This window comes from Pogona vitticeps, chromosome 1 (genome assembly GCF_051106095.1).
Source record: "Pogona vitticeps strain Pit_001003342236 chromosome 1, PviZW2.1, whole genome shotgun sequence".
NCBI lineage: Eukaryota > Metazoa > Chordata > Lepidosauria > Squamata > Agamidae > Pogona > Pogona vitticeps.
Genome location: NC_135783.1, coordinates 92,331,679 through 92,352,185, shown reverse-complemented (window position 1 = coordinate 92,352,185; position 20,507 = coordinate 92,331,679). Strand labels below are relative to the sequence as shown.

At 39.6% G+C, this 20,507-nt stretch overlaps 2 protein-coding genes across 2 annotated transcripts in view; one reads left to right on the top strand and one right to left on the bottom strand.

Annotated features, from left to right (window-relative positions):
- Window positions 1-20,507, top strand: part of LOC144586492 (uncharacterized) — a 1,082,363-nt gene that overhangs the window by 695,778 nt on the left and 366,078 nt on the right. The window lies entirely within an intron of this gene.
- The window catches only part of FRK (fyn related Src family tyrosine kinase), a 50,193-nt gene that overhangs the window by 18,976 nt on the left and 10,710 nt on the right, over window positions 1-20,507 (bottom strand). Inside the window, exons 2-4 of the mRNA XM_020810843.3 lie at window positions 7,783-7,904; window positions 5,365-5,528; window positions 3,971-4,139 (exon numbers count right to left, since the gene is read on the bottom strand). Coding sequence (XP_020666502.3) covers window positions 3,971-4,139; window positions 5,365-5,528; window positions 7,783-7,904 — 455 coding nt within the window. The remainder of the gene's footprint in view (window positions 1-3,970; window positions 4,140-5,364; window positions 5,529-7,782; window positions 7,905-20,507) is intronic.

Here is a 20,507-nt window from a genome sequence, read left to right as displayed (position 1 = left end):
TGATCCAGAGTAGGTCTGTTTACTATAGGATAAAGCAGCAAAGGCTCTTCTATTGCACAATACTGTATTCAATCTGTTACGCTGAATACAGTATCATGGACACTGTCGATTTATCTACTTGTCTATAAAAGCTTTAAACACAGTAGTCAAAATGCTGTGATGGTAATTAATCTTAACTATAGCTGTAAAGCATCTTTAAAAAGAGTGCATGGAAAATTAATACAGAAAAGTGATCACCAGTTTTTCTGGAATTGAGGAAGAGGGGGTTACCTGAAGCATCCCTTAGAGACAGAGGAGAAAGTGCCTGGCAAAGGTGGTGGTGAATATTTAGGGAGGGAAAGGCTAAATGACCACAGGGCTGGTGGGAGAGAAAGAAAGTTGGAAAAAAAGAGAGGAGAGAAAAACTATGGAGGTGCAGGAAGAAACTAATAGTATTTAATCCAGAAAATATTTCTGCTAGTCAACAAGATAACAGAAAAAGAACTAGGATATACAGAAATAAAGTACTTGCTCTGAGCAGGAGATCAATTAGTTTTATTTTCACCATAGTTTGAGAGGAAATCTATTTCCCTTCCTTACTTCTTCTGGAAAATCTTTGTGAACCTAAAATAAAACATAATTGGATCGCAAGAAGCACCCAATCACACTCAATCCTGAATGCACAGGATATGCAGTACAGACCACTGCAGTTATCTACACCACTCTTAATCTGTCCCAGTCAGCAGTGCTCTTAACTACCCAAAGTGAAGTAAACATTATTAGATCCAGACAACTGATTTAGGTTGCTTTAGCTTTAGTGGACTGTCTGCATCAGTCAAGGCCATGAAGTACTGAATTTAGTATAGCTGAACTGCCTTAAATTTGCACTATAATCAAATGATTTAAAAACCTCTGTACCATGAGGTAAACATTTCCTAATTTGAATTATGGATATAAAAATGGCATCTCAATTTTACGTCATTGAAATTGAAGTGGATTCTCACCACCCACTCATCTTCTGCTGTTTCTTTAGATTACAACACTCTTCTTCTGTTCACTTAAAAAAAAAACTTAGATATATCATAATGATATCTGCCCCCATGCTTGCTACAGGGATAACTCAGAAGGTCACGTTTCAGATATCCACCTGGAAATTAAACTCACTGAGTGACCTTGAGCCAGTCACACACCCCCAGCCTGACAGAGCTGTTGTGAGGATAAATTGAGGATGAGGAGAGTCATACATATCACTTTGAACTCATTACAAGAAAGGCAAAATATACATTAAATTAAATAATTAATTTCTTGCTGCTTTAAAAATGCATCACTCGCGTTTCAGAGGAATACGGGATAAACATATCAGGAGTAACATTACGTTGACAGCCAATACAGCATAGTGGCTGGAGTGTCAGAACAGGACCCAGGAGACTGGGGTTCAAATCCTCACTTGGCCATGGAAACTTATGGGAGAGAGAGCTGGCTATGGTAAGCCATTCCTGGAATGCCTTCTGCATATCTGAAAAACCCTGTTAGGGCCACTCTACATTGGAAATGAGTTCATGACATGTACTAACAAACTGTAATGTCATACATCAAGTCCTCACTGTGAATTCCAAATCATCTATTAGCCAGAGTACAAGACACTAATGTAGTTCCTTGACCCTGTATCTAAGAGTGTCAGTCATGTCACCAGAGAATCTACATACTCTGGCATGCAATTAATTGATGAAATGCCAGGGGAAATTGTATTGCTGTGATCATGTGACCTGTACCATCAATGTGCTTTTCATTTCTATTTTTACTCCAGTTCCTATCATATTTTAAACACATTACAGTGTGGCTGGGAATATGGCTGGTAGGGGGGGAAACAGATGTTCCATGGGTGTAATCTCTAATGCATGTGCCAGAAGATATCTGGATCACACAGCACCCTACAGTTAGAAAAACTGGTTAGAAGAAAACAAAAACAAAGAACTCAAACATTGTTGATAGCCTTTTTCTTACTGGGAATGGGTAATTTCATTTCAATTCATTTTTGCATTTTAAAAAATTACCTCATCTACAAATAGAAAAGAATTCCAAACCTGTATCAGATGTATAGTGAACATTTTAAGAATGATTTCCTGCCAATGTGCAAACTTTTGGCTTATGAATACTGGTGTTAAGATATGAATGCTGCAATTCTTGCTAACAGATTTTTTTGAAAAAAATTATTAAAACCCCTGGTCTATCCAGATCACATAGGACTTATGCAAGGTATAACCTCAGATTGGCTATTGATTTGGTTGCTCTTTAAAAAGGACATCTGATCAGACTGCCTTTTTTGGCAAAATACATTAGCTATTTATCTTCACTATGCTTGTCAAATTCGGTTTCCCTCCAGAACTTTTGAAAGGTATTGGGAGTCTTCATTCAATTCTGAATGTCTCAGGCAGAGACATCACCTTGCCGACAAAGGTCCTCATAGTCAAAGCTATGGTTTTTCCAGTAGCGATGTATGGAAGCGAGAGCTGAACCATAAAGAAAGCTAACCGCTGAAGAATTGATGCTTTAGAATTGTGGTGCTGGAGGAGACTCTTGAGAGTCCCCTGGACTGCAAAGAGAACAAACCTATCCATTCTAAAGGAAATCAACCCTGAGTGCTCAACTGGAAGGACAGAACCTGAAGCTGAGGCTCCAATATTTTGGCCATCTTATGAGAAGAGAAGACTCCCTGGAAAATACCCTCATGTTGGGAAAGTGTGAGGGCAAGAGGAGAAGAGGACGACAGAGGATGAGATGGTTGGACAGTGTCACTGAAGCTACCAACATGAATTAGACCCCGAGAGGCAGTGGAAGACAGGAGGGCCTGGCATGCTTTGGTCCATGGTGTTACGAAGAGTTGGACACGGCTTAATGACTAAACAACAACAACAACAATTCAATTCTGAGAAGCGGGATACTCTCTGTTGGTATCTTTTGTTTGCCATTTCCCATTGAAAGGGATAGCAAAAAAGGCTGCCTTCTCTTTCCTCTCATGGTTGACTGTAATGCTGTTGTCTTTTACATACTTGGTTTCAATACAAACAAAAACTGAAAGGGTTCCACTGCCGTAAAAAGGCTTCTTACTTTCTGCTTCAGCACCTTACTCCTGACTTCACCTTCCTGTTTGGGAAGAAAAAAGAAGAAACCCTCTGGGATTTTATGTGATGCTTCCTCAGGGCTAATGCTTGGGAGGGAAAACCATATCTACCCCTCTTCCAGTATACTCCACTGAATTTTCTTTAGAATAACACAAGTCAGAAGCTATCAGTAGGTTTACAAAAATTAGACCACATACCAAACAAAGATATGTTGAAATAACCTTGAAATAAATTAATGTAATGGAAAACAAAAAATGAGCAACAGAGAAATCTAAACATTCAATTTTGGAGGAAGCTTCCAAGAAAACCTTCAGTGTTTAAAAGTGAATAAAGTGAATAGTCAATGTAATATGTGTTTATGGAAATGAAGTTCATAAACGCCAAGCCCCAATGCAGTTTAACTTTTTTTTAGTGTACCATTCTGTAGTGTGCCTATTCTCTCTCCTTTTACCATCAGACAGAGCCTAACTCTGATGCTTTAACACAGTACTGTACCCGGTAGGATGGAGCTACGGGGAGGGGGTGGGGGACAAAGAATAAATGATAATAATCATATTTAAGAAATCACTTATGTGGAACAGATGAAATGACTGATTATTCAGGGGAGGAATGACTTGTGCCTACCGCTTTTTATGTCACCTTGTGGGGTAGAAATCTTGAAAACACATCAAGTGCAACAAAGAAATGTCTTTCTAGGGAGAAAACCTGTTAAGGCAGCGCCAGACTGAACACTTTGAAGTTAAAAGACAGAACATGTTACAGGCTATGAAGTCATAATAACATAAATTTTAGAAAAATGCTGTTATTAACTTGTATTTCAGGATAATTGAAGATGGTGATTTGGTTTAAAAGTTTAGTATTAAACATACCAGGTTTTAGAGTTTTAATCGCTACTGGTGTGGTATTATTCCACAAACCTTCCCAGACCTCGCCAAACTGGCCAGAACCCAATCTTTTCAGCAGCTGCAGGGAATTTCGGTCTATCTCCCACTGATCAACTGTTTGGTATGACAAATCATAAGGAGCTGGGACTTCTATCTGTGTGGAGATAAAGAAATAACATCACATAAAATTGGCCATCTTTTAAAACTACTCTGCCTGTCACTAAGACAGCACTTTATTCTACCTTTTTTAAAGAGACAGCTCAAAATCCTATTGCATAGTTACACCTGCAGAAGGCAAACAGTGTAACTCACAGAGGTTTCTCATTGCTCATTTTAAAATCCCTGCTGGAATTTTTCAGCATGTGACTTGAGATGTTCCAGAAAATCCACACTAGAACTTGTTAATTAGCAGTGAGCAGCTGCTGCAAGTTACACTCTTTGTTGTCCACAGGTGTAATTATGCAATAGGATTTTGGCCACAGTGTGCTAAACAGAAGTTGTGGCTGCTAAACAAAGCAGTCCTTCTTGTGAGCAGACATGTCTTTGTATGAGGGATTACCAGGTGCTTCCTACTATGAAGACAACAAGCTGCTTTCCAGGAGACCCCACTTCACTGAGGCAGCATGAAGCACCTCTAGAGAGGAGCACTATTTTCCTGTTGCTGATAGCCTTTTGAATGTTGCACAACAAAAAATGTCTCGTTCTGGATCAGAAGGACATTCTGCCCTGCCTGTGCCAGAAATAACCACTGTAGTTGCTGCCAAAATTCAGGAGGAACTGTGACAGCAAAAATCTCTGCCACAGAGGTTAAGATGTGGCATACAGTGAGTTGAAGGAGATCCGGTCTCACTCCCATAGTGTACACATTCACAATTTGAGGCCACAGCGTCTGAAACAGTGTCACAGCGAAAGGTTGAAAACCTTGAGTAATAGCTTTGTGAGCCTGAGTGATTGTTTTGGAATGTGGAAGATTAAAATATATCTAGATTGGGAAACCAACTACACAAGTTTTCAAAACAATGAAATATTGCCTTTAGGAACCAGATGAGGTTGGGAGCTGTTGTTTTCAGCTGGTACATATTGACAAGTAGAGTTATGAGCTTGGTGATTTCATCTCAATATAGATTTACTTTATTGTGTGACTTCATAAATCACTGACTGGCATGCTTCTTTCCCCCCGCCCCTTGTAGCCACACAATTATTTGTCCAAAAGAACATGGCTTTTTTTAAATAGATATGCCACCTCTGAGAATGAAATGGTGCAGCCATGTATGAGTTCCTAAAGTAATCATCATGGGCAGTGGGGGAAGGCTGAGTACATATCAATTCAACAACCAAATGTTTCTCTGTATTTGAAAGGTGGGGGAAAACGACTTTACCTTTATACATGGCTTCCCAAGCTTTATGCACAACCCATCACTGGAACTACTGTAGTGTCTGACCAAATCATTCAAGGTTGGGAAAGCTTTCCTGCTGGTCACAAAAAAGCCACCACTGTCCTTTCGCTTGATTCTGTAGTGCTTCACAGCATCTCCATCCCACACTGCCAAGATAAACAGAAAAACTGTCTGCTGCAAGCACAGAAATGGCACATATTAGACACTTCATCAGCATAATTGATTGTATGACCAATTATCCAGTCAGAAAACTGTCCTCCGAAGTACATATGAGTGGCTTAATCCGATAGTATTGTGTGTATCCATATAGAATATATACTCACATTGAGCACGTTTATTCAGACACAAAAGAGTAGAAGGGAGTGAGAGAAAAATCCTATTTAAAAATTCTGCATAAAATTGGTTAGGAATATAACCATGGGGAGATAGGGCTGGGGGTGTGATGTAAGTCCCACCAGCAACATTTACCCAAAATGTCAATAAAACTTTCCCATGTTCAGCATCAATATCTTGAGAGGGGCTTGTATGTGCGTTCAACACGACACATTACAAATGCTCCTTCAGGTCTTTGTTGCTGAAAATGTGAAGATGTGATTGACATCCCAACGGAGTGGATATAGGGTAGAACTTATATAGGGCAGCCCCATTCCTACCATGGTTATAGTCATACCAGCTTTCAGGTTATAAATCTTGAACACAGCTAGAATGAGAGTGAAAGAGACCCACCCACCCCCACCTGGTGATGAAATTTTTATGATTCTGCAGTTTCTAAAAACATTCAAAATGGCAAGTTGACTGTTATTACACATAACAGTGCTTTGCTATATATTCTATAAAACATCTATAGGACATATCAGTCCACGTTATAGCTGTTACAGAACTTGTAGGTAAAATGATTGACACCATAGATTGAAGTTGCATATCCTGCAATCCTATATAAAGCTGTTTTCTTGAAACAAATGTCCAATTATTGCCAGCCACCAATGGAGGATACATAGGGGGTCACACAAAGCTTGTTATTTCATAATCTCTTCCTGTAGTTCAACTTCTCTCTCTCTCTCTCTCTAACACACACACACACACACACACACACACATACTCATATGTTTCTGTGACTTTAGTCAAAGGCAAGATTTCACTCCTAAATAAATTATGAAACCTTGCCTTTAACTACAGTCACACACATACACTTTCTCTTGCACCCATATGAGAGAGAGAGAGAGATGCTATAAGGGTTACTATAAGTCAGTTTCAAGTTGACATTCTATAACAACAGAAAAAATGTGATTATATAATGAAGCTGGTATGAAAGGGAAGTGTAGACGTTGCCAATTTAAATGTTTTATTCAATTATTTTTTATTAATCTTTATTGATCAACTTTATTCATTCATTATTCAAAGGTTTATAGATCAGTTCTACTGTATGTATCAGCACTACTCACAAGCATACACAACAATCATTTGTATACAAAAATAAAAATGTAAATACTGAACAATAGTATTGCAATCTCATTCACCGCATCAAAACATGGCTGCATAATATGAAAAAGTTTTCTGAAACAGAAAAGTCTTCTTGAGCTTTAGGAAGCCGGGGGCAACAGAATATATGAGGCATAACCACAAATGTAGTGTGGTCCACCTTTTAAAAACAGGATGGTGACAATCTCTCAGTCTCAATTATTTTGCATTTCTAAAAATCTCACCTGAATTTTCTTTCCGCTCCTGGTTTGTATTGGGTGAAAAATGTTTTCATTTCATGTCTGGAGAACTGTATATATTGTACTGTCTATTTTTATTAATGTAAATAATTAGTATCTATTTCCCCCAAAATACTTTAAAGCATTTGTGTGCAGTTTTCAAAAGGCATACTTTTGAGTCACACATATTCACATGGACACAATTTGAAGAGGAACAGAAACAAAAAATCTTCTGCCACCTGCAGTTTCTTCTTGGTAATGGGGAAATGAAAGATATGTGCACATTTAATTTATAATCTTGCAGTAAATGAATGGGAAATATTAATTTTAAAATATATATATATATTTTCCATTCTAACTGAGAAAGCCCCTTCTCTTGTGGGGCAAAGTGTTGGAGGGACATTTTGGATCTGCATCCTGTCCTAATGGACTCAAAGCTGAGCTCACTGAACAGCCACTAAGTCCCTGCCTGAGACATGATTTTCAAAGCCTCTCAAAAATATTTGATAAGACTGGTTCATACATGAATGCACATATTTATAAATTAGGAGCAATTAAAACAATAAAAAGGGTGCTTGGGAGCCAGTAGTTGTTGCCAGTTGGCATCCATGCATTCTTGAAGAAAAAGCAATTATAGATTATACATGAACAAACACTGTAGAAATTGAAAGAAAATGTCACATATCTGCCAGGAGAAAGATACCTGAAAGTGAGAATTCTCCCCGTTGACTTTCACTTTCTCTGATTAGAAAAGCTCCCTCCTGGTTATCAGGGTATAGCAGTTGTTTCTCGGCGTCTGCTCGTTTAATGGGGCCAAAAAACCATCTAAAATAGAAAAGTGCATGGACCTAATTAGTGATCAAACCTATACTTGTACTGCTAAAAGCAGGCAAGCACTTTGATGCAAACCAAAAAAAAAAATCAGTGGTTGCTAAGATTATATTTTAATAGTATCAGTTCATTTTCCACAAGTTGGGAACTCCACATACAAAAAACAAAAAAACTGCATAGACATTTTATTCTTCAATTACAAAAATGAACCACAACGAATCCCAGGAGATATCTCATTTTCATGTTGTACACAACATCTCTTTCCTACTTTTACGCCTTGATTATGCAGATGGTTACTCTTGCCAGGAGGTACACAGTCTAAGTAAGTAGTGCAAACTGTTGGAAAGGCCAAAGCACAGCTCAGCATAGTCTGAAGCACAGCAGCAAATGCCCTTTGCCCTGCCAAGTCAAGATGCTTAGTGTCCAAATCCAGCCAAGTTACTCTGGCACCTAAGGCAGGAAACCCCCCACACACGATGAGCTGCAAAGAGGAACAAAATGATTTTTTCAAACATTATATTATATTATATTATATTATATTATATTATATTATATTATATTATATTATATTATATTATATTATAATATATTATAATATATTATATTATATTATAATATAATATAATATAATATAATATATTATATATCTATATCATAATACCAAAAATAAAGTGGTAACAATTTGCTGCCCTTATGAAGTATAGGTAAAGGGAAAAGGTTCCCCTTGACATTTAGTCCAGTCGTGTCCAACTCTAGAGGGGCTTCTCATCCCCGTTTCCAACCCACAGAGCCAGTGTTTGTCTGAAGACAGTTTCCATGTTCATGTGGCCAGCGCGACTAGACACGGAATGTTGTTACCTTCCCACCGTGGTGGTACCTATTTATCTACTCGCATTTTTACATGCTTTCAAACTGCTAGGTGGGCAGGAGCTGGGACAAGTGACGGGAGCCCACTCCGTCGCGTAGATTTGATCTTACAACTGCTGGTCTTCCGACCTTGCAGCACAGAGGCTTCTGCGGTTAAACCCGTAGCTCCACCATGTCCCTTATGGAGTATAGCTCCCCGTATCTGAAGAATGCACTATAAACCAAGAAAGAGTATGCCAAATAAAGTGGGTTCATTTCTAAGATGTCACGGGATCTTTCTTGGTTATCTGGAATATACTAACACAGCTACCCCTTAGAAACTTGTACTGCCAATATCTAATTTTATAGACATTAACAATTACTACTCCTGCTATTCCTGATCATTACTTAGAAATAACACAAGAGCAGCACACAGTAATATTGAACAAAATCCTGACTTCCGGCTTGACGCTGCGATGAGACAGCAGCAGGAGAACGGGGCTCCGTCTCCTGGGCTGAATTCTGACCTGTTTGGGACCCCCAGGGGATTAAAACCACCCTGAAGAGGTGGTGAAATGGGGAGAAGCCTGCTGATCATGGGTCAATGGTGGTTACCCACGTTTGATCCAAGAAACTCCCCAATCGACCAGCGGGCAGAAACAAGCAGCTGAACTACTTTGCTTGCAAGTCGTCAGCAGCCGGGTATGAAGAAGCAATAAAGCAGCCTAATTAACATTGTGCTACAAACGGGTGAGAAACATCTTTAAAAACTGTATCTATTTACTATCCCTGGAGAAGACAACTTCTACAGCAGAAATAGCATCTCACAGCTCTCCATCATCATTCTCCTACAGAGAAGCTGGGGAGAGGAGGAGACGGAGGGAGACACAAGGAAAATAAATTGGATATTAATGAAACACTTAATTATACATAAAGGAAGGAAGTTTGGTATTAAGACTTAAGAATTTTTTTTTCTTGAAAATACTACTGATAACTTTGAAAAACAAAATCTGTCTATGGTATGTGTAACAGCTATCTAAGGCACTGGCAAAATTCCTAGAATCAATGGCCTTGAATCACTGTTTGGAACTCCCTTTCTCTTTGAGGATGGAACTGAACTACAGACAAATTAACCCTTGAAAGCCTAATTTAGCCAAAGTGGAACTTACAAACTGTATCCTGGATGTTGAACTGGATGGGACCTTTAGGCAGGGGAAATTCTCTACGTCGGAGATTGGACTCAAGCTTAATGGAACTAGTTGTTAGTGACTGGCTGAAGATTACCTGGTAAAAGCAAGGTGAAATCCTATCTATACAAGAGCTAACATTAGCTAAAGCTTGTGGTGAATACAAACCCTCATCAGGGACCTATCTGTGAATATTCTCAGTTATCCAGGTGAGGTTATCTGGAAGCTGAGTCATGGCAACTGGTCTTCTTTCTTATTATTATTAGGTTGAAATGTTTTATAGATAAAATATATAAATAAATTGATAAAAGATAAAAAAATGTTTTATATACTCATCCAAGTAGCTTCTTCAGATTGAGGAGAGTTGGTAGGAGACCCCTGATATACCCTCCACATAGGTTTCACTTCCTGCTGATCTAAATAGGCTCGCTAGATGGACAAAGGACTGGAGGTGAGTGACAATCACTCCCAATGGTTGGAGAAGGATTGCAGAAGTGGGAATTCTACTCGACCACAATACCTACTGTATCTTCCAGTTTGGATTGGACTGATGGCTAGTGTAGATTTCAAAATTCACCTCCTAAGTCTTAATCCAACTCTAGATGTGGTGTCACATTTTGTTCAGGTCTTGCTGCACAGTCAAAGAATTCCCTAACATCTCATATTTTCCATATTCAGATTTTTAAAATTAAAATTAAAAATGGGATTCAGGACTTTTGGGGAGGAACTCTTAAAAATTGGGTTAGACTACTTGTACATTCAACCAAGCTAATTATGAATTGGGTGTGTGTGATCGGGTTCTTCATGAGCAGGTGACGGTTCCCTCATTTTGGCAGGAATAATAGACGGAGGTGGGTTTGAAAATCCAACAGACTCAACTTTATTAACATCAACTTCTGAGTCAACCAAATTAAACAGATCAAAACAGCTCAGCTCAGGTATTGTCTTGTAACTTAAGATCTTAATTTCAGGCGTAAACAGGTCACTCCTTACATTGGGGCTGGACCAAAGCGCTCGCGATTGGTTATCACCTTCAAGGGGGTACTCCTTACCGTACACACTATCCCACAACAAGGATGTCTCTCCCAGTCCCCTTCAAGAGGTGGATTGTTGTAAGAGGGACTGGAATGGATCACTTTCCTCCCTCCACCTTGGTTGCAAGGGTAGATGACAACCGTCCATTCTAGTGGTCTCACCCCTCTCCCTGCACTTCTAGGCAAGCCTAGATCCGGGAGTAATCCTCCACCGGTCTTCAGGTTGGAAAAATCCTTGAACAAATCACCAAACCTGTCCAGTACCTCCTCATTCCTTTCTGTTTGTACCACGCAATCTCTAGTACATTTTCGTGTCTGGTCTGTTTTTCCTCTAAATTCCCACGCATCATCTCACTCTTTTATAACCTCCTCCCACACTATCAGATCCTGTTCCTCCCCTTTATCCTCCTCCTTGTCTTCCACCAGACACACTTCTATCGCCTTCTTCTCCTTTACACCTTCCTCCTCTATCTCTATAAGCACACCCTCGGCACATCCATACATTTCCTCCTGTACACTTTTTGTTGAGGACGGCTCACTAGCCTCCTGTCCTTCACAGGGTGACACTTCTTTTTCCTAAGGTACTCCCCATCTTTAGGAAATATATATAGCAGGTAGGTACAACTATCTCACTGTGGACCAATGTACCTACTGAATCTGAACAATGCAAAGAGATTAACATTTCTTTTCAGTTCATATTTTTTAAGTTTACCAAAAATCACATAGTTAGGATAGAAAGAACGAGATACTTGTATTTGTGAAGGCTTTCGTGGCCGGGATCTAATGGTTGTTGTCGGGTTTTGGGGCTCTTTGGCCGTATTCTGAAGGTTGTTCTTCCCAACGTTTCAACAGTCTCTGTGGCCGGCATCTTCAGAGGACAGGAGTAGCACTCTGTGCTCTGGTGCAGTTTATTTGGGAGTTGAGTATTTATAGCTGTTGGATGGTGATTATTGTTTTTTTGTTGTGGGTGTATTGTTGTGATAAGGAAGAGATATTATCTGTCACTGTGATTGATGGGTTCCGTTAGCTGTTTTTGTGTGTGTAGTGATCACCAGTCCCTGTGGCTGGGATCATCACCATAATCACCCATCTCCTGAAAAGGACAAAGCTGATCCAACAACTACAGAGGCTACAGAGACTGTTGAAACGTTAGGAAGAACAACCTTCAGAACACGGCCAAAGAGCCCAAAAAACCCACAACAACCAACAAGATATTTCTTTTTAAAAAAAATCTAAATGTGAGAGAAAATAATACTAACAGATTTTTCCATCCATCAGAGTATTACTATTCAAGTCACCAGTAAAGTCATGGCAAAGAATTAAGAGTACATTATATGATCCACCTGGGAAAGTTTCAGGAGACCTCTGTCCATGTTCTACCTTGTCCATTGCAAGCTTCATTTTCTACCCTGGAATTTCAGTTCTAGAAAACAAGGCAGATTCTAGAAAGAAGATTGGAAATTCAGCAAATCTTATTTCATCATTCTATCAGAAGGGAAGGTCCTTTGCCGTAAGTTGGAAATTCCATGTTTCTGGGAACAATGCGCCCAAGCAGCTATTTCAAACAAAAGTATCAAGAGGTATTGCTTTGTGCAGAGACCTGGCATGGTGTAGTGGATAGAAAGGTGCATTAAGACTCAGGAGAGCTGTGTTTAAATCCCTCATTGCAGGTCATGGAAACTCATGGTTGGGGTGGAAATGATAAAAACAATCCTTACATACAGTATATCACTTACTTTGAAAGCCCTATGAGGGCCCATGTGAGACAGTTCCAACTTGGTGGCATGTAATACATACACACTTTGTACAGGTCTACATTGCAATGTAGTTTATCCAACATGGATTCACAACAAGGAGCCATTAATGCTGAACAATAAACTGAAAGAATTCAACTGGTGGGACACTGGTGCATAGTACCACAGGGCAGTCACACAAGTCATTTGGAGGTTTACATATCTATAAAGAATTAATTTTCCACTATCGGCATTAGAGATCAGTCAAGGTTGGCAGCACTGGCACAGTTTCTGTATATAAAACTGCATAGACACACGTGGACGTGAACATAAGTGCTGCTGATGAACAATCCCAGGATACAGCCACTGATTTCCATTGAATTCTTTCTCTGTTGTGTTCAATATGTCCATATGCAATTATGTAAGTGGCCTATCAGGGATGACAGCAGCACAAACTACAATGTATTTGTGACACCCCAGAGTGAGGCAGATAGGAAGGAAGCATATTATACATGAATTGTAAGGAACCTCTTTCAGACCAAGGACACAATTCAGACTTGAAGAGGTTCCAGGAACAGGTGGCATGAGAGTGGACCAAAAATGGAATTTCCTCTGGCCAGTAATTAAACATGGGGATTTAAGTTGTTCCTGATTTTAAATGAATGTATCTATCTGACAAGAATCCTCTTTTTCAAAATGCCTCACAAGTATCTTGTGAGTTCCCTGTGAGGCCTAAACTAAAAGGGAGTAGCAAGAAGTAGGAATTATGAAGAAGCCTTTGAGATTACAGAGATTTGTTTAATGAAACATTAGATCATGATTAACATTGCTAAAGAGGAAGAAGGAAACGGCAATGGATTAAGTGAAGCCAGACAAATTTTGGCTTTATGGTAAGCACACACTCGTTCTTATAAGTAAATAGGAAATGTTGAAGTCAGGGAGTTTTCCATGGCCCACGGCCCACGGCCCATGACAGGTTGATCCACAATGTGCCTTACGGTTTCCTCCATGTACTACAGATTCATTCAGAGTTGGGATGATTGAGATTCAAATTTCATGCAAACATTTGTATTTCCAAAGGGGAGAAAAGTTAATCAGATCAGGAGTAGTGATGGGGTATTCGTATATGAATACAAATATCCCCGCATAGGTGGTGATAACGAGGGTCCAGCCCGATGGTGCATTCACCAATCCGCCGCTGATGCAGATGCCATAATTCTTCCAATGGCTCTGCAGACCACGATCAGATAACCACTCCTGGCAGGAGGCGGGAGAACAAGCCTTGGTGCAAGGTTGAAGAGTGGCTCGTAGATGTCAATCAGCAGAGCCATTGGAAGAATCACGGTGTCCACGGCAGTGGCAGATTGATGAGTGGACCATCCAGCCCCATGGGGATGGACCCTCGTTTTTGCCACCTGTGTGTGGATATTCGTATACAAATATGAATAATCCCATCTCTAATCAGGAGCTCTGTCATTCTTAACCCTGATATTTGTCAATTAAGGAAATGCCTAAAGGAAGGCCTACCTTCCTTATGAGGGCAGGGATACAATTTATAGTAAAAACTTAAAAAACATATTTATTTATTTATTTAATTTATATGCCGCCCACACTACCCAAAGGTCTCTGGGCGGCTAACAACATTTAAAATACAATAAAATTTAGAACAATGAAAATACAATGAAAATACAGTGGTGCCCCACATAGCGACGATAATCTGTTCCGAAAAAATCGTTGCTATGTGGATTTGTCGCTATGTGGGGCAAAAAAGCCCATAGGAACACATTAAAACACGTTTAATGCTTTCCTATGGGCAAAAGACTCACCATGCGGCCACCATTTTTGCTGCCTGGTAAGCGAGGAAAGGGCGCAAAAACACAGTGGGTGGCCATTTTCTTTACCCGGCGACCATTTTGGAACCATCGATCAGCTGTTAAAAAAACATCGCTATGCAAAAATCAGTAAGCGAAACGCTTACCGATCATCGCGAAGCGATGTTTTACTATTAGAAACAGCACAATGCAATCGCAAAAAAACCCACATCACTATGCAGATTCATCGTTAAAACGAATCGCTCGTTATGCGGGGCACCATTGTATATATAAAAATTGCCATCGGACCCACAGCTAATATTATTTCAATTAAAAGCCTTCTGGAACAGGAAGGTTTTGACCTGGCGCCGAAATGTCATCAGTGTCGGCACCAGACGAATCTCAGTTGGGAGGGCATTCCATAGTCCATATGAACACCTCATGTTGGAAATCTGTATCAAAATGTTTGGAGGATAATATTGGCAGAGAAACTAATCATGGTGAGCTACAGCTCAGCAAATGAGGACTGAAACAAACTCTTAGCTATTCCATACCAGTTTGTACTAAGGATTTGCTCTGGATTCAGAATTCATCTGGAAAATGAAGCAAAATGGGGGCATTTGTTCTGTTCCAAACTTATATAAAGCAAATTAAGGAATTCTGAAGTGGTGCTCAAATCTAATTGGACCTCTCTGAAGCTGCGGATACTGCCTCGGCAACTTTGGGAATTTTAAAAGCTGAGAATTGTTTTTAAAAACCACTCTCTTGGAAAATTGAAGTAATACTGTAACAAATGGAAAACAAAAAACAAAGAGGAAACCCAAAGCAGAAGAAGATTGACAACTCAAGCACCAATGAAAATTCTGGGCTTTCCTGGAGACTTGAACCACAGAACCTTTGCCCCTGTGATCGATGACCATTTTGTGAGAAGAGTGTGCAGTATTAGAGAACAGAGTGAGACTGCTATTCATTTTAATTTTCTGGAGGCAGGGTGGGTGTGCATTGGGCAGTGGTTTTTTATTTGTTTGTTTTTTGCTTTTAGTTCAGCTGCAGATTTCAATTCAATTGACTGAATGCTTCTGTGTGTGAAAGTTATGCCATTATGCAGGATTTGAGCGGCGTCCACATTGGTAAGAGGACCTAAGTTATCTAACTGTATGACTCTGAGCAAGGAGAGAAGAAGAAAAGAAGCAAGTAAATTGCTGAGAGCTTTGCATGCACACTGGAGATGGCGCAGTAGCTAATGTCACTGAGCTCTGCCATCCTCACCCCCATCTTGGGTTAGAGTCTCCATTTTCATGATTCTTCATTATTTGGATGAATCAAAATTTGCAGACATTTTAAAAACATGTTAATAGAAAATGAATTGGAAGGGCTACAAATCAACTTGTGATTTGTAAGACAAATAATACGGATTGAATCAAAGAGGATGATATTTATACACTGTTAGTGTGTACAATGCATTAACAAAAATGGGAAAAATAAACCTCCACATTCACACAATAGATTCTGCCAAAAAAAGAACAAATACATAACCCAGAAAGTGACTGCAGATGCTATTTGGCTTATAATAGCTGGTTTGTGAAATACAGTATATTTTAAAAATGAGATTGTATGTTTACAAAGCTTGGAATAAATCTTACAAATTTCCTTGTTACACTATTGCTATGCATAAAAACGCTAACTAAAATATTTTTTAAAGTCATAATTTAGTTTAAGCCATTTGTCATAAAATTTCCATAGCAATTCCTGTATGCTTCATATCTTCATTTTATGAAAACAACCTAGATATTTGGTAACAAATATGTGAAGGGTCTTCTGAGAACATGCCTGTTAGCCCTCTTTCTTTGATCAGTGGTGGGGACCTATAGACTACCTTTAAAAAAACCTATAGCTCCCAGTAGCCATAGCCTAGTCAAAAACCCCTTTTGATGTATTACGGGAATCGTAGTCCAACATCCTCACACCCTCTCTCTGGATGTCGAGCTGGATAAACGCATTGGCAAAGCAGCCACCATGTTCTCTAGACTCCCAAAGAGAGTATGGCTCAATAAGAAGCTGGTGACACATACAAAGACCCAGGTCTATAGAGCCTGTGTCCTAAGCACTCCTGTACTGCAGTGAGTCCTGGACCCTTTGTGCACGGCAGGAGAGGAAGCTGAACACCTTCCACATGCATTGCCTCCGACAGATTTTTGGTATCACCTGGCAGGACAAAGTCCCAAACAGAGTAGTCCTAGAACGAGCTGGAATTTTCAGCATGAATACATTACTGAAACAGCGACGTCTACGTTGGCTTGGGCACGTCATGAGAATGGCTGATGGTCGGATTCCAAAGGATCTCCTGTATGGAGAATTAGTGCAGGGAAATCACCCCAGAGGGAGACCACAGCTGAAATACAAGGACATCTGCAAGCGAGATCTGAAGGCCTTAGGAATAGACCTCAACAGATGGGAAACCTTGACATCTGAGCATTCAGCCTGGAGGCAGGCACTGCATCACAGCCTCTCCCAATTTGAAGAGACCCTTGCCCAGCAGGCTGAGGCAAAGGGGAAGTCACAAAAGCAGCAAAACCAGGGAGCTGGACAGGGGACAGATTGGATTTGTCTTCAGTGTGGAAGGGATTGTCACTCTCAAATTGGCCTCCTCAGCCACACTAGACGCTGTTCCAAGTCCTCCACACAGAGCACGTTACCATAATCTTTCGAGACTGAAGGATGCCTAACTAACTAACTAAAAGTCCAACAACATCTGGAGACACAAAGTTGTCCAACGATGTCTTAGATACTACCATCCTGGTTATGGTCCTTAATTAACATATTAACCTGAATGTATCTGCCATATGTCAATCAGGCTTCCCATGGAAGTGTGAAGATAGAGCCATATGTGCTTACTTCTAAATATATTTAGGGATCCATGCCAGCTATAACATGTGAGCCAGTGGTTGTAACAGATGGTATATATGCCAGGCTCTAGGAGTGGGGCTAGCCCATGCATTCTCAGAAGTTTCTCCACACATTCAGTACTCACAGGTCCTAAGCAATCAAAAAGACCTTTGATTGCCATATCCTCCAACAAGTATATGAGATTATCACAATGCCGAACGGATTCCACACATATACAAATAGTATAACTGAAAGATGCCAGAGGGTAGGAGATTACTCAACTAAGGGACACATTCAGTTATCTGTCCTAGCAATAGAAGATGAGCAGATGGACTGAATGAATGGGACTTGCTAAGACAACACTATACATAAGTTTCATTGATCCTATCCATCTACTCTATTTAGAAGTAAACATTGGTTTGATTCAAAATAAACAGGAATTCATGAATGTAAGAATTATAAAAAGCAACCAAACCATTAATCCAATGCTAATATTAAACTAATTGGACACCAGTTTCAGAGGGCCTGACTGGAGAAGGAACAAACATGAATCCAAAGCCACTGTCTGAATTGCATTCACAACACAGCAATTATTTCCCTTCCACAAAAAAACATTTTTGTCAATTAATGACATGATTGTCTTCAGCAGGTAAAATGTAGTTGCAATCATAAGACTAAGGCTAGCAAAGTATATTTGAAGAAAATAATTTTCACTGCAACTTTACTCATATCCTCGAAAAACAAGAGAACAATTATATATCTAATGCTTTTCAAAGACATCGTTGTGTACATTTGTTTCAACATGTACAGCAAGAAGATAAAAACAAAAACTAAAGTATTGTGGCATCTTAAAGACTCACAGATTTAGTTCTGCATAAGCTGTCTGGATTCCATCCCACCTCCTGAAACATTGCAGCAAAATAAATCGATTGGTCCCAAATCTTATCTGTTGTAATCACCTATGAAAAGCTCCACTGTGCATGCAGCTCTCTTTTTGCTGATGTTTGAAGAGAGTACCCCTTAGAGATGCTGGCAGATTTTTGGGTCCAAGTCCCGAGTTTGATTCCAAGTTTGCTCCGTAGGCAAGAGTTTGTTTGTTTTTTAAAAAAGATAAGATGAAGAAATGAGGAAGGAAACTTTTCTTTACTCTTGTTTACAGCATACTAGGTAGTTCTTTTGTAGCGGCACCACCTGCAGGGTTATAAATAGAACTGTAAACAAACAGCAAACAAGGCTTTTCCTCCTCTCCACCTGTGTGGCCAGTGAATGCAAACAGACCTGGGAAAACCTGAATTCCCTGGTTCATCTTTACAAGGAGTAAATTCTCAATTCGGTTGTCATGTAGTCCTATCCTCAGTCTATCAATCAAGTATTATTATCCATACTATGTCCTTCCTTCCTTTTAGTTGAAAAGATTGTTCTGGCTCACACCACAGCTCTTTATGGTTTCAGCAGAATGCTTACGTTGACTACACATGTAGAATAGTGACTACATATGTGCAGAATGGTTAACATGTGTAAAACTACCTGAAATGTGACCAGATCCTGATGTCTAGAAATGTTTAGTAATTGTGATGGTAAAATGAATTTATGTGGAGTACATCTTTGTATTAATTATTACTGTCCTTGCTTTTGTTGTTATAATATGCTGTCAACTCAGCTCCAATTGACAGTAATTAATTCCAAGGTTTTCTTGACATTAGCACACTGAAGTGCTCTACCAGTTTGTAGACATTATGTCTATATTGGTGTGTCTAATCCATCTTGGTCAGAGATGCCAGGGCTTCAAGGAGAAGGGCTGCAAATGTAGTCACAGGGTTGGTACAACACAGACATTATATACAATATGTTCTTCCGTAATCGCCATTTTAACTCCATCCAAGACTGGCCCAAGTAATTTTCCTGTCTCAGATAAAACACAAAATCTGAATACCTCTGAGAGGGCAAGGCAGGCTGCGCAGCACACAAATTACTTCTTGAAACCTTTGTTACCATCTCCAAGCATCTGAAGCCCAAGGTGGACATCCTACTCTGCCTGGTTTGGGGACCACACCCGCTCAGTGTGAAAAAGCACTGAGTTAGTTCAAGGAATCCAAGAGTCCAGGGTGGGAAAAATCAGTTCCTCTCTTTCAGCTCGGCAGTCAACAGTCTTTCTTTTGATTTCTAGAATGTTCCATAATTAGTGATAAGGAAAATTTGAATGATTGGAGTCTGAATAGTTTCCTGGAACGAGACACTAAGCTTTCCCGTTTTCCTCGTCTTCTGCCATTAATCTTGTCTATATACTTTTGCACTACCCTAAGTTATTATCTTCTTTCGTAAGTAATTTACACTCATTTATTTGTGGACTCTGTTCCTCGATAGCCTGGGCCCTCATCAGTTATAAGATGCATAAACCACAAAGATCAATGTTCCTTTTTGGTATATATGGGCATGGGTTGTGTGTGTGTGTGTGTGTGTGTGTGTGTGTGTGTGTGTGTGTGTGTGTGTGTGTGTGCGTGCGTGCGCGCGCACACACACACAACTATTCCAATTGGTATTTCAGAAAATATATTAAAATCCCTTCCATTAAGCATTACCAAAGGAAAGGGAAACATCTACAGTAAAAATCCATTATAAGGAAGATTTAGCTTTAAAGTACACAAAACAGAATTCATGCTCTGTTTCAATCACTTAAGCCTCATAATCAAAAAGAATTTCAGAATCTGCAGAGAACCAGCACTTCAGGTTTTCAGACATTGCTTTGTCAGTCTCCATAATTTAGTTGGGTTTTTTTACATAATGCACTTGATATCTAAAGTTATAAATCATGTTTGCTGATCTCATTCAAGCAGCTGAATAACCCAAATATTGTAACAATAACAAAAAAACAAAAGGAGAGAGAGAAAAGAAGAGGTTTCTGTGGATCCCAAGGGTATCATGGAGAGCCTATTAATCATTACCACGCACATGTGCTTGTTAATAAAAACAGTGTTATTTTGGTCACAAAGAAGGTGTAGATAGGAAGAAGAAACATTGGGCACATGGGATCTCTGACTGCAATCCTGTTCAGGGGTTGTGGAATTATGGCAAACTGGAAACCAACGCTGTCATTCCCTAG